We start from the raw sequence: 15,000 nt of genomic DNA on the forward strand, positions 1-15,000 counted from the left end.
ACAGCTCTCTCGCATTACCCAGCTCTCTCGCATTACCCAGCTCTCTCACAGCTCTCTCACATTACCCAGCTCTCTCGCATTACCCAGCTCTCTCACAGCTCTCTCACATTACCCAGCTCTCTCACAGCTCTCTCACATTACCCAGCTCTCTCACAGCTCTCACACAGCTCTCACATTACCCAGCTCTCTCACATTACCCAGCTCTCTCACAGCTCTCTCACAGCTCTCTCGCATTACCCAGCTCTCTCACAGCTCTCTCACAGCTCTCTCACATTACCCAGCTCTCTCACATTACCCAGCTCTCTCACAGCTCTCTCACATTACCCAGCTCTCTCACAGCTCTCTCACATTACCCAGCTCTCTCACAGCTCTCTCGCATTACCCAGCTCTCTCACAGCTCTCTCGCATTACCCAGCTCTCTCACATTACCCAGCTCTCTCACAGCTCTCTCACATTACCCAGCTCTCTCACAGCTCTCTCACATTACCCAGCTCTCTCACAGCTCTCTCACAGAACAACACGTTGGTGAGAAAGACCACACCCAAGCCGGACGAGCAGGTGTTGTGCCTGACTGCAGTGGACGTGAGGAAAACTCTGCGCAGAGTCAACCCACGAAAAGCTGCAGGACCAGACAACATCCCCGGCAGAGTGCTCAGAGAGTGTGCAGACCAGCTGACAGATGTTCTCACGGACATCTTCAACGTCTCCCTGCGCAGCTCCACTGTCCCAACGTGCCTCAAGACCACCACCATCATCCCCGTGCCGAAGAAGTCCACGGTGTCCTGCCTCAATGACTACCGTCCCGTAGCTCTCACGCCCATCATCATGAAGTGCTTCGAGAGGTTAGTCATGAGGAACATCAAGAACCAACTGCCCTCTTCATTGGACCCTCTGCAATTTGCATATCGTCCCAACCGCTCCACGGACGATGCCATCACCACCACCCTTCATCTCTCCCTTACCCACCTGGAGAAGAAGGACACCTACGTCAGAATGCTGTTCATAGACTTCAGTTCAGCATTCAACACCATCATCCCACAGAACCTCACGAGGAAGTTAAGCCTGCTGGGCCTCAACACCCCCCTCTGCAACTGGATCCTGGACTTCCTGACAGGAAGGCCCCAGTTAGTCCGGTTTGGGGACAGCAGCTCCAGCACCATCACCATGAACACTGGGGCACCTCAGGGCAGTGTACTGAGTCCTCTGCTGTTCACCCTGCTGACTCATGACTGTGTTGCGAAACACAGTTCTAACAGCATCATAAAGTTCGCCGATGATACAACTGTGCTGGGTCTCATCAGCAAAGGCGACGAGTCAGCATACAGAGAGGAGGTGCAGCAGCTGACAGACTGGTGTACAGTCAACAACCTTCACTGGAATGTAGAGAAGACCAAGGAAATGGTTGTTGACTTCAGGAAATCAAGACCGGACCACTCTCCGCTTAACATCAACGGCTCCTCTGTGGAGATCGTTAAGAGCACCAAGTTCCTTGGTGTCCACCTAGCGGAGAACCTCACCTGGTCCCTGAACACCAGCTCTACAGCCAAGAAAGCCCAACAGCGTCTCTACTTCCTCCGGAAGCTGAGAAAGGCCCGTCTCCCTCCACCCATCCTCACCCTCTTCTATAGGGGAACCATAGAGAGCATCCTAAGCAGCTGCATCACTGCCTGGTTTGGGACCTGCACAGCCTCTGACCGCAAGTCCCTCCAACGCATTGTGAGGACAGCTGAGAAGATCATCGGAGTCTCTCTCCCCTCCGTCATGGACATTTACACCACCCGCTGCATCCGCAAAGCAACCAGCATTGTGGATGACTCCACCCACCCTTCACACAGACTGTTCTCCCTCCTGCCATCAGGAAGAAGGTACCGCAGCATCCGGTCCAACACGACCAGACTCTGCAATAGCTTCTTCCCCCAAGCCATCAGACTCCTCAACACAACTCAACTCCTGAACTGATATCTTACACTCTCCCTCTCTCTCTCTCCCTCTCTCTCTCTCTCTCTCTCCCTCTCTCTCTCTTTCCAACCATTTATCCCAGATAACATGGGAAGCATTTTTTGCACAAGCATTTGCACTGATAACTTTACTACCTCACTGGACTCTATTTATCGCACATTGCACAACTTGCACACTACCGTCATTATTTATTATCCTCTGTCTGTACTGTGTTGTGTTGTCTGTCTGCACTTGTATTGTGTTGCATTTGTGTTCTGTATGCACTGTCTATGTTGCACCATGGTCCTGGAGGAACGTTGTTTCGTTTCACTGTGTACTCTGTATGTAGTTGAAATGACAACAAACCCACTTGACTTGACTTGACTTGACTTGACTTAACCAGCTCTCTCACATTACCCAGCTCTCTCACAGCTCTCTCGTATTACCCAGCTCTCTCACAGCTCTCTCACATTACCCAGCTCTCTCACAGCTCTCTCGTATTACCCAGCTCTCTCACAGCTCTCTCACATTACCCAGCTCTCTCACAGCTCTCTCACATTACCCAGCTCTCTCACATTACCCAGCTCTCTCACAGCTCTCACATTACCCAGCTCTCTCACAGCTCTCTCACATTACCCAGCTCTCTCACATTACCCAGCTCTCTCACAGCTCTCTCACATTACCCAGCTCTCTCACATTACCCAGCTCTCTCACATTACCCAGCTCTCTCACATTACCCAGCTCTCTCACATTACCCAGCTCTCTCACAGCTCTCTCACATTACCCAGCTCTCTCACAGCTCTCTCACAGCTCTCTCGTATTACCCAGCTCTCTCACAGCTCTCTCACATTACCCAGCTCTCTCACAGCTCTCTCACAGCTCTCTCACATTACCCAGCTCTCTCACAGCTCTCTCGTATTACCCAGCTCTCTCACAGCTCTCTCACAGCTCTCTCTCAGCTCTCTCACATTACACAGCTCTCTCACAGCTCTCTCGTATTACCCAGCTCTCTCACAGCTCTCTCACAGCTCTCTCACATTACCCAGCTCTCTCACAGCTCTCTCGTATTACCCAGCTCTCTCACAGCTCTCTCGTATTACCCAGCTCTCTCACAGCTCTCTCACATTACCCAGCTCTCTCACAGCTCTCTCACATTACCCAGCTCTCTCACAGCTCTCTCACATTACCCAGCTCTCTCACAGCTCTCTCACATTACCCAGCTCTCTCACAGCTCTCTCACATTACCCAGCTCTCTCACAGCTCTCTCACATTACCCAGCTCTCTCACAGCTCTCTCACAGCTCTCTCACAGCTCTCTCACATTACCCAGCTCTCTCACAGCTCTCTCACAGCTCTCTCACATTACCCAGCTCTCTCACAGCTCTCTCACATTACCCAGCTCTCTCACAGCTCTCTCACAGCTCTCACATTACCCAGCTCTCTCACATTACCCAGCTCTCTCACAGCTCTCTCACATTACCCAGCTCTCTCACAGCTCTCTCACAGCTCTCTCGTATTACCCAGCTCTCTCACATTACCCAGCTCTCTCACAGCTCTCTCACAGCTCTCTCGTATTACCCAGCTCTCTCACAGCTCTCTCACATTACCCAGCTCTCTCACATTACCCAGCTCTCTCACAGCTCTCTCACATTACCCAGCTCTCTCACATTACCCAGCTCTCTCACAGCTCTCTCGTATTACCCAGCTCTCTCACAGCTCTCTCACAGCTCTCTCACAGCTCTCTCGTATTACCCAGCTCTCTCACAGCTCTCTCACAGCTCTCTCACATTACCCAGCTCTCTCACAGCTCTCTCACAGCTCTCTCACATTACCCAGCTCTCTCACAGCTCTCTCACAGCTCTCTCACATTACCCAGCTCTCTCACATTACCCAGCTCTCTCACAGCTCTCTCACAGCTCTCTCACATTACCCAGCTCTCTCACAGCTCTCTCGTATTACCCAGCTCTCTCACAGCTCTCTCACAGCTCTCTCACATTACCCAGCTCTCTCACAGCTCTCTCACAGCTCTCTCACATTACCCAGCTCTCTCACATTACCCAGCTCTCTCACAGCTCTCTCACATTACCCAGCTCTCTCACAGCTCTCTCACATTACCCAGCTCTCTCACTTGGCTGAATCTGACTGTGCTCTCTAACCATCCCTAAATAATTGCAGCTCATTCATGGTTCTGTGCAGGACGTTATTTCTCACAGCGGATAAATAAAAAGCTTTAATATTAAAATAATCTGTACATCCAGCACGAGCGTGAACACTGCATCCCTGCGGGAAGGTCATTAGGGGCTGATCTAAAGGACATCAGCGCCATCTGGTGGACAGGAGAGAGCGGTGCAGCTGAGAGGATCTGTGATCATAGTGTTGAAGAAAAGACAATTAGCTCATAATAAACTCATTCAGAGCAGAATGTAAATTAATAATCCATCCCATAATTCTTACAGAGTCAAAGATTAGTGTTTCAAAACGAATTCATTCAGACTGATTAGCTGAAGTTCAGAAAACACGTGTTTAATGGGGTATTTCTCTCCAACCTGCGGGAGACAAGCCCGAATTATTACAATCTCCAAAGCAATTCAGTTAAAAATAGCAAATAAAATCAGAAATAATCCGGATTAGAATCGGTTTCTTTATAAGGAGCTTAAAACGTCCTTCAGTTCGCTGCACTTCTCCTGCCAGCCCGTCAGAACCGAACCCAGCGGACAGCAGCAGGCACGCGGACAGCCCCGACCCAGGGCTCCACCACACCCGCAGATCAATCAGATCATCAATAAATCAATAAATTAAGTCTAATTAAACTCGAGTGTCTAAACTTTCATTTCTCACCTTGTACATGGTCCTGCTTCTTCCTCGCGGGAGTAATCCGAGCTGAAGCTGAGCGCAAGGGCGCCACCAGGTGGCGGAGCAGCGCCGGTGCAGATTAAAAAGGTTTTTTATATTTAAATATTTTTAAATAAAACGAAATAATTTATTCACATTAAAACCACATTAAAAACAATCAGTTAACTCATATTTTAAACTAGCCCCCATTCTAAAATTCATTCCTTTAAAAAGGGAGCACTCAAATACTTTAATATACTAATATTAAACTGATATATGCTGATATAGCTTAGCTCCTTTTCTAACTTTAGTTTCATTAGTTGTTTATTTGAATTCATGTTATTCAATAATTACAAGATCTTAAGTCTTAATTGAGTTTTATCTCATATTATTTGTTTATTCTTTATTTTTTAGTAATGATTGTTTTTTAATTTGTAAAGTAAATTAATCTAAAATTCATTTTTTGGTTCATTATTTTATTCTTGTTATGAAATATATTTTTAAAATATTTTTTATTTAATTAATTAAAATTAAAATGAATTAAAATACATGTAATTTGTTTTAGCTTTGTTAGTTTAAAGTTGATCACATTGGGTCGCTGTTTGAAAAGATCAGAATCAGAGGACCTGAGAGTGAACCTGATCTGTTCATCAGTACAGAAACAGTAGCGTGTATGAGGACGTATAGACGTGTGTTTCTGTAGAGGACGGGATTATTTACCCTCATCAACATCAACTACACACAGATTTCACCATAGGGTACACTAACTTTTGCACAAGGCTATATCATACACTCTATGTCTGAATGTTTGCTGAATGCAATCAAATCCTCACAGCAATGATCCCCCAAATAGCAGAAATATATATATATATATAAATATAAATACAGTGGGGGGAAAAGTATTTAGTCAGTCACCAATTGTGCAAGTTCTCTCACTTAAAAAGATGAGAGAGGCTGTAATTGACATAATAGGTAGACTCAACTATGAGAGACAAACTGAGAAAAAACAATCAGAAAATCACATTGTCTGATTTTTAAAGAATTTATTAGTAAATAATGGTGGAAAATAAGTATTTGGTCAATAACCAAAGTTCATCTCAATACTTTGTTATATATCCTTTGTTGGCAATGACAGAGGTCAGACGTTTTCTGTAAGTCTTCACAAGGTTGGCTCACACCGCTGCTGGTATGTTGGCCCATTCCTCCATGCAGATCTCCTCTAGAGCAGTGATGTTTTGGGGCTGTCGGCGGCAACACGGACTTTCAACTCCCTCCAAAGGTTTTCTGTAGGGTTGAGATCTGGAGACTGGCCAGGCCACTCCAGGACCTTGAAATGCTTCTTACGAAGCCACTCCTTTGTTGCCCTGGCAGTGTGCTTGGGATCATTGTCATGCTGAAAGACCCAGCCACATTTCATCTTCAATGCCCTTGCTGATGGAAAGAGGTTTGCACTCAAAATCTCACAATACATGACCCCATTCATTATTTCATGTACACGGACCAGTCGTCCTAGTCCCTTTGCAGAGAAACAGCCCCAAAGCATGATGTTGCCACCCCCATGCTTCACAGTTGGTATGGTGTTCTTTGGATGCAACTCAGCATTCACTCTCCTCCAAACACAGCGAGTTGTGTTTGTACCAAACAGTTCTGCTTTGGTTTCATCTGACCATGAGACATTCTCCCAAAACTCTTCCAGAACATCCAAATGCTCTCTAGCAAACTTCAGACGGGCCGGATCTGTACTGGCTTAAGCAGGGGAACACGTCTGGCACTGCAGGATCTGAGTCCCTGGCGGCGTAGTGTGTTACTGACGGTAGCCTTTGTAACGTTGGTCCAGCTTTCTGCAGGTCATTCACTAGGTCCCCCCGTGTGGTTCTGGGATTTTTGCTCACCCTTCTTGTGATCATTTTGACCCCACGGGCTGAGATCTTGCGTGGAGCCCCTGATCGAGGGAGATTAGCAGTGGTCTTGTAGGTCTCCCATTTTCTGATTATTGCTCCACAGTAGATTTCTTCACACCAAGCTGCTGCCTATTGCAGATTCAGTCTTCCAGCCTGGTGCAGGGCTACAGGTCTGTTTCTGGTGTCCTTCCACAGCTCTTTGGTCTTCACCATAGTGGAGTTTGGAGTGGGACTGTTTGAGGTTGTGGGCAGGTGTCTTTTATACTGTTAACCAGTTCAAACAGGTGCCATTAATACAGGTAATGAGTGGAGGACAGAGAAGCCTCTTAAAGAGGAAGTTACAGGTCTGTGACAGACAGAAATCTTGCTTGTTTGTAGGCGACCAAATACTTATTTTCCACCATTATTTACTAATAAATTCTTTAAAATTCAGACAATGTGATTTTCTGATTGTTTTTCTCAGTTTGTCTCTCATTGAGTCTACCTATGATGTCAATTACAGACCTCTCATTTTTTTAAGTGAACTTGCACAATTGGTGACTGACTAAATACTTTTCCCCCTCTGTATATATACACACACATCCTCTGTCTGGGGTCAGTTCATCTGTGTGTTTTAGGCCATTGTCTTCAACAAACATCCCGTTTCCTAGCAACCGCCACAAACCCAGCCCGGCTACATCTGCAGGACTCACCTGAACCTATGGACTACAGGTGCGTTACGCTGCTGCAAGCTGTTAGATTATTTGATCTGTTTTAATGATTACTGCTGATTAATAAAGGCTTGTTTACGACTCTGCCAATCAATAAACTCTGAGCCCAGACGGGTTTGGAATCTGATGTGAGCTTCTTTAGATTACAATGGGAGATGCTAGGCTAACACTGCTAACAAACACTGGACTCAGACTGTCACCAGTTTGCTCATCTCTGTAGACACGCCCCCTAAAATCTGTCAGACAAGGTTGTAGTAAACAGAGACGCCCGGTTTATACAGATGAGACCGGTGACAGTCTCGGTCCAGTGTTCGTTAGCAGTGTTAGCCTAGCACGTCAGATACCGAACAGTGCTGCGTATTAAAGGGGTAGATCTGTCTCGCCGTGCAGGCTGGATCGGGAGAGGCGAGAGGAATCTGCCAGGAGAATCCAGGTGTTCTGGAGAACCTACCAGGACCAGAAACTCTTCCACTATCTGATCAACACCATCCGCTCTGCAGTGAGTTCACAAAATTCACAGTGCATACTGAATAATTCACACTGGATACTGAATAATAAATAGTGGGTTCTGAATAATTCATACTGGATACTGAATAATACATACTGGATACTAAACAATACATACTGGATACTGAATAATAAATAGTGGAGACTGAATAATTCATACTGGATACTGAATAATAAATAGTGGAGACTGAATAATTCATAGTGAATACTGAATAATTCATAATGGATACTAAACAATACATACTGGATACTGAATAATTCATACTGGATACTGAATAATTCATAGTGAATACTGAATAATTCATAGTGAATACTGAATAATTCACAGTGGATACTAAACAATACATAGTGGATACTGAATAATAAATAGTGGATACTGAATAATTCATAGTGAATACTGAATAATTCATAATGGATACTAAACAATACATAGTGGATACTGAATAATTCATAGTGAATACTGAATAATTCATAGTGGATACTGAATAATTTATAGTGAATACTGAATAATTCATAGTGGATACTGAATAATTTATAGTAAATACTAAAAAATATTTAGTTTAAATGACTGAAATGATGATGATGATGATGATGATGTGGTGTGTGTGTGTGTGTGTGTAGGAGCAATGTTTGGCTCCTGCAGTTTTGCGTCAGATCAGCCCTCTAGAGGTGAACCTGCTGAGAGACCGGAGTGTTCAGTTCACGGTCAGATTCAGGTACTGACCCACCTGATCACAGCAATAACAGAACCACTTCACAGCCTGAACGGTTCTTTACCTGGTTCTACATAAACCAGGACAACCTCTTATCCCTGTATCACCTGCTCTTGTTACGAGGCTTAGAACCATCTTAGCTGGGAGTGTGTTCACGTTTCACCTGTCCTGTTCTAGGTTCTCAGGGTCACAGTTCCCACCTGTTATCGTGTTTAAGATCTTCCACATGGGCCGAGCAGGACGGTACCTGAGCGGACAAAAACTCTTCAGGTCGTCCAACCAGGTAAGCCCTTCACCTGAGATGTGGCTGAAGCTTCTGGTGGTTCTAGCTAAGCTTTAGTACCCCATGGTTGGTGTGAGGGTAATGACAGTGGAACTATGTAAGTATTAGTCATTTGTAACTCCACCAGGTGACACCACAGGCTACAATTAGCCCATTAGCTAGCAGGATGGAAAGTTAGCTAGCTGGCTATAGTGCTGGTGAGGTGGGGCCACTGGCTAACTCATGTTAGCGTCCGGTTAACTGTTTCAGGCCACTGCAGAAACCTGCAGGATTATGGGAAACAGGAGGTTTATGGATCTGCTGAGGAAAGATGAGGTTTCTTGGCGGGGCCGAGCGATCGCTGATCCTCTGGACGTCACCTGCATGAGGGACTACATACAGGTGAGACGATACACCGCTAACACACGTTTAGCACACTGCTAACACATTAGCACACTGTTTATACACTGCTAACACATTAGCACACTGTTTATACACTGCTAACACATTAGCACACTGTTTATACACTGCTAACACATTAACACACTGTTTATACACTGCTAACACATTAGCACACTGTTTATACACTGCTAACACATTAACACACTGTTTATACACTGCTAACACATTAGCACACTGTTTATACACTGCTAACACACTGTTTATACACTGCTAACACATTAGCACACTGTTTATACACTGCTAACACACTGTTTATACACTGCTAACACATTAGCACACTGTTTATACACTGCTAACACACTGTTTATACACTGCTAACACACTGTTTATACACTGCTAACACATTAGCACACTGTTTATACACTGCTAACACATTAACACACTGTTTATACACTGCTAACACATTAACACACTGTTTATACACTGCTAACACATTAGCACACTGTTTATACACTGCTAACACACTGTTTATACACTGCTAACACATTAGCACACTGTTTATACACTGCTAACACACTGTTTATACACTGCTAACACATTAGCACACTGTTTATACACTGCTAACACACTGTTTATACACTGCTAACACATTAGCACACTGTTTATACACTGCTAACACACTGTTTATACACTGCTAACACACTGTTTATACACTGCTAACACATTAGCACACTGTTTATACACTGCTAACACATTAGCACACACTTAACACAGCGCGTATACACTGCTACATGTGACCACAGTGCTAACACACCTAGCTATCAGACACATTTAACCGCTAACACACTGTTTATACACTGTTTATACACTGCTAACACACTGTTTATACACTGTTTATACACTGCTAACACATTGTTTATACACTGTTTATACACTGCTAACACATTGTTTATACACTGTTTATACACTGCTAACACTTTTAGCACACAGTTTATACACTGCTAACACTTTTAGCACACTGTTTATACACTGTTTATACACTGCTAACACACTGTGTATACACTGCTTATACACTGCTAACACACCGTTTATACACTGCTAACACACTGTTTATACACTGTTTATACACTGCTAACACACTGTTTATACACTGCTAACACACTGTATATACACTGCTAACACAGTTTATACACTGCTAACACACTGTTTATACACTGTTTATACACTGCTAACACACTGTTTATACACTGCTAACACACTGTGTATACACTGCTAACACACTGTTTATACACTGCTAACACACTGTGTATACACTGTTTATACACTGCTAACACACTGTTAAACAATGTGCTAAACAATGTGCTAACACTTTTAGCACACTGTTAATACACTGCTAACACACTGTTTATACGCTGTTTATACACTGCTAACACACTGTGTATACACTGCTTATACACTGCTAACACACTGTTTATACACTGTTTATACACTGCTAACACACTGTTTATACACTGCTTATACACTGCTAACACACTGTTTATACACTGCTTATACACTGTTTATACGCTGTTTATACACTGCTAACACACTGTGTATACACTGCTTATACACTGCTAACACACTGTTTATACACTGCTTATACACTGTTTATACGCTGTTTATACACTGCTAACACACTGTTTATACACTGCTAACACTTTTAGCACACTGTTTATACACTGCTAACACTTTTAGCACACTGTTTATACACTGTTTATACACTGCTAACACACTGTTTATACACTGCTTATACACTGCTAACACACTGTTTATACACTGTTTATACACTGCTAACACTTTTAGCACACTGTTTATACACTGCTAACACTTTTAGCACATTGTTTATACACTGCTAACACTTTTAGCACACTGTTTATACACTGCTAACACTTTTAGCACACTGTTTATACGCTGTTTATACACTGCTAACACACTGTGTATACACTGCTTATACACTGCTAACACACTGTTTATACACTGTTTATACACTGCTAACACACTGTGTATACACTGCTTATACACTGCTAACACACTGTTTATACACTGTTTATACACTGCTAACACTTTTAGCACACTGTTTATACACTGCTAACACTTTTAGCACACTGTTAATACACTGCTAACACACTGTTTATACGCTGTTTATACACTGCTAACACACTGTGTATACACTGCTTATACACTGCTAACACACTGTTTATACACTGTTTATACACTGCTAACACACTGCTTATACACTGCTAACACACTGTTTATACACTGCTTATACACTGCTAACACACTGTTTATACACTGCTTATACACTGTTTATACGCTGTTTATACACTGCTAACACACTGTTTATACACTGCTAACACTTTTAGCACACTGTTAATACACTGCTAACACACTGTTTATACGCTGTTTATACACTGCTAACACACTGTGTATACACTGCTTATACACTGCTAACACACTGTTTATACACTGTTTATACACTGCTAACACACTGTTTATACACTGCTTATACACTGCTAACACACTGTTTATACACTGCTTATACACTGTTTATACGCTGTTTATACACTGCTAACACACTGTGTATACACTGCTTATACACTGCTAACACACTGTTTATACACTGCTTATACACTGTTTATACGCTGTTTATACACTGCTAACACACTGTTTATACACTGCTAACACTTTTAGCACACTGTTTATACACTGCTAACACTTTTAGCACACTGTTTATACACTGCTAACACACTGTTTATACACTGCTTATACACTGCTAACACACTGTTTATACACTGTTTATACACTGCTAACACTTTTAGCACACTGTTTATACACTGCTAACACTTTTAGCACATTGTTTATACACTGCTAACACTTTTAGCACACTGTTTATACACTGCTAACACTTTTAGCACACTGTTTATACGCTGTTTATACACTGCTAACACACTGTGTATACACTGCTTATACACTGCTAACACACTGTTTATACACTGTTTATACACTGCTAACACTTTTAGCACACTGTTTATACACTGCTAACACTTTTAGCACACTGTTAATACACTGCTAACACACTGTTTATACGCTGTTTATACACTGCTAACACACTGTGTATACACTGCTTATACACTGCTAACACACTGTTTATACACTGTTTATACACTGCTAACACACTGTTTATACACTGCTTATACACTGCTAACACACTGTTTATACACTGCTTATACACTGTTTATACGCTGTTTATACACTGCTAACACACTGTGTATACACTGCTTATACACTGCTAACATACTGTTTATACACTGTTTATACGCTGTTTATACACTGCTAACACACTGTTTATACACTGCTTATACACTGCTAACACACTGTTTATACACTGTTTATACACTGCTAACACTTTTAGCACACTGTTTATACACTGCTAACACTTTTAGCACATTGTTTATACACTGCTAACACTTTTAGCACACTGTTTATACACTGCTAACACTTTTAGCACACTGTTTATACGCTGTTTATACACTGCTAACACACTGTGTATACACTGCTTATACACTGCTAACACACTGTTTATACACTGTTTATACACTGCTAACACTTTTAGCACACTGTTTATACACTGCTAACACTTTTAGCACACTGTTAATACACTGCTAACACACTGTTTATACACTGCTAACACTTTTAGCACACTGTTTATACACTGCTAACACTTTTAGCACACTGTTTATACACTGTTTATACACTGCTAAAACATTAACACAGTGTTAACACATTGCTAACACGCCTTATCTCTTTGCTACCACCCTGCTAACACAATGGACCCCTTGTGGAAGCTTCAAAAGGTTTAAGCATCCAAATGGATCTCTGAATAGCATGGTTCTCTATAGAACCAATACCTTTATACCTTTACTGCAGAATCCTCAAAGAACCACATTTTAAAGGGTATGTTCCATGCTTTTGCCCATGTTCTAGATAACAGTGAGACATACAGTGCCAGAAGCCACATAATCAAACACCTCCATACTGTTTGAGGGGAATGTGATGATTTATACATGCCGTTAGCAACATGCTAATTGATGTACACATGCCTTCATTGCTAGTTGGCTGAACCATCACTTTTACTCACAGTGTTTCCTTCCCTTCCTTCAGTACTCCAGTCACCTGGATGAGTTACCTGCCTGTCTGGGTGGGAAGGAGAACGGCTGGAGGCGTCTGGGTCTGCAGGTTCTGTCCCGGGACAGGGGACCCGGTGCTGTGGTGAAGAATCTCTGGAAATCAGGGCTTTCAGGAACGGCAAGACGACCTGCAGGACCACTGAGGTAGAACTGTCTCTGTAACCATGGCTAAAGTATGGAGGATTGCACAACACAAGACAACACAGGGAGTGGAGTGGAAATGAACCTAGTGTCACCATGGTAATGGATGTAAAACTGGTACCCATAGAAATTAGTGTAGTGTAACGAAAAAGAACAACCTTAAAAATGGTTGTAGTGTAACAGTAGAAATAGATGTAACAATAGAAATATGTGTAGTGTACCAATGAAAATGGATGTAGTGTATCAGTAGAAATGTGTGTAGTGTAACAGTGGAAATGTGTGTAGTGTAACAATAGAAATTAGTGTAGTGTAACAATAGAAATGGGTGTAGTGTTACAATGGGAATTGGTGTAGTGTAACAGTAGAAATGGGTGTAGTGTAACAGTAGAAATTGGTGTAGTGTAACAGTGTAAATGGGTGTAGTGTAACAGTAGAAATGGTTGTAGCGTAACAGTAGAAATTGGTGTAGTGTAACAGTGTAAATGGGTGTAGTGTAACAGTAGAAATGGGTGTAGTGTAACCGTTTAAATAGGTAATGTATAACAGTGTAAATGGGTGTAGTGTAACGGTTTAAATGGGTGTAGTGTAACAGTATAAATGGGTGTAGTGTAACAGTGTAAATGAGTGTAGTGTAACAGTAGAAATGGGTGTAGTGTAACAGTGTAAATGGGTGTAGTGTAACAGTAGAAATGGGTGTAGTGTAACAGTGTAAATGGGTGTAGTGTAACAGTAGAAATGGGTGTAGGGTAACCGTGTACATAGGTAATGTATAACAGTGTAAATGGGTGTAGTGTAACAGTGTAAATGGGTGTAGTGTAACAGTGTAAATGGGTGTAGTGTAACGGTTTAAATGGGTGTAGTGTAACAGTATAAATGGGTGTAGTGTAACAGTGTAAATGGGTGTAGTGTAACAGTAGAAATTGGTGTAGTGTAACCGTGTACATAGGTAATGTATAACAGTGTAAATGGGTGTAGTGTAACAGTGTAAATGGGTGTAGCGTAACAGTGTAAATGGGTGTAGTGTAACGGTTTAAATGGGTGTAGTGTAACAGTATAAATGGGTGTAGTGTAACAGTGTAAATGGGTGTAGTGTAACAGTAGAAATTGGTGTAGTGTAACAGTGTAAATGGGTGTAGTGTAACAGTAGAAATGGGTGTAGTGTAACCGTGTACATAGGTAATGTATAACAGTGTAAATGGGTGTAGTGTAACAGTATAAATGGGTGTAGTGTAACAGTGTAAATGGGTGTAGTGTAACAGTAGAAATTGGTGTAGTGTAATCGTGTACATAGGTAATGTATAACAGTGTAAATGGGTGTAGTGTAACAGTGTAAATGAGTGTAGTGTAACAGTGTTAATGGGTGTAGTGT

At 42.5% G+C, this 15,000-nt stretch overlaps 1 protein-coding gene across 2 annotated transcripts in view; it reads right to left on the reverse strand.

Annotated features, from left to right (window-relative positions):
* The window catches only part of apooa (apolipoprotein O, a), a 21,761-nt gene extending 16,949 nt beyond the window's left edge, over positions 1-4,812 (reverse strand). For both annotated transcript variants that reach the window (XM_072691663.1, XM_072691576.1), the window contains exon 1: positions 4,776-4,812. In XM_072691663.1, coding sequence (XP_072547764.1) covers positions 4,776-4,784 — 9 coding nt within the window. In that variant the 5' untranslated portion in view covers positions 4,785-4,812. The remainder of the gene's footprint in view (positions 1-4,775) is intronic.
* Positions 4,813-15,000: the final 10,188 nt, after the last annotated feature.

The sequence above is a fragment of the Salminus brasiliensis genome, chromosome 1 (assembly GCF_030463535.1).
Source record: "Salminus brasiliensis chromosome 1, fSalBra1.hap2, whole genome shotgun sequence".
Classification (NCBI taxonomy): domain Eukaryota; kingdom Metazoa; phylum Chordata; class Actinopteri; order Characiformes; family Bryconidae; genus Salminus; species Salminus brasiliensis.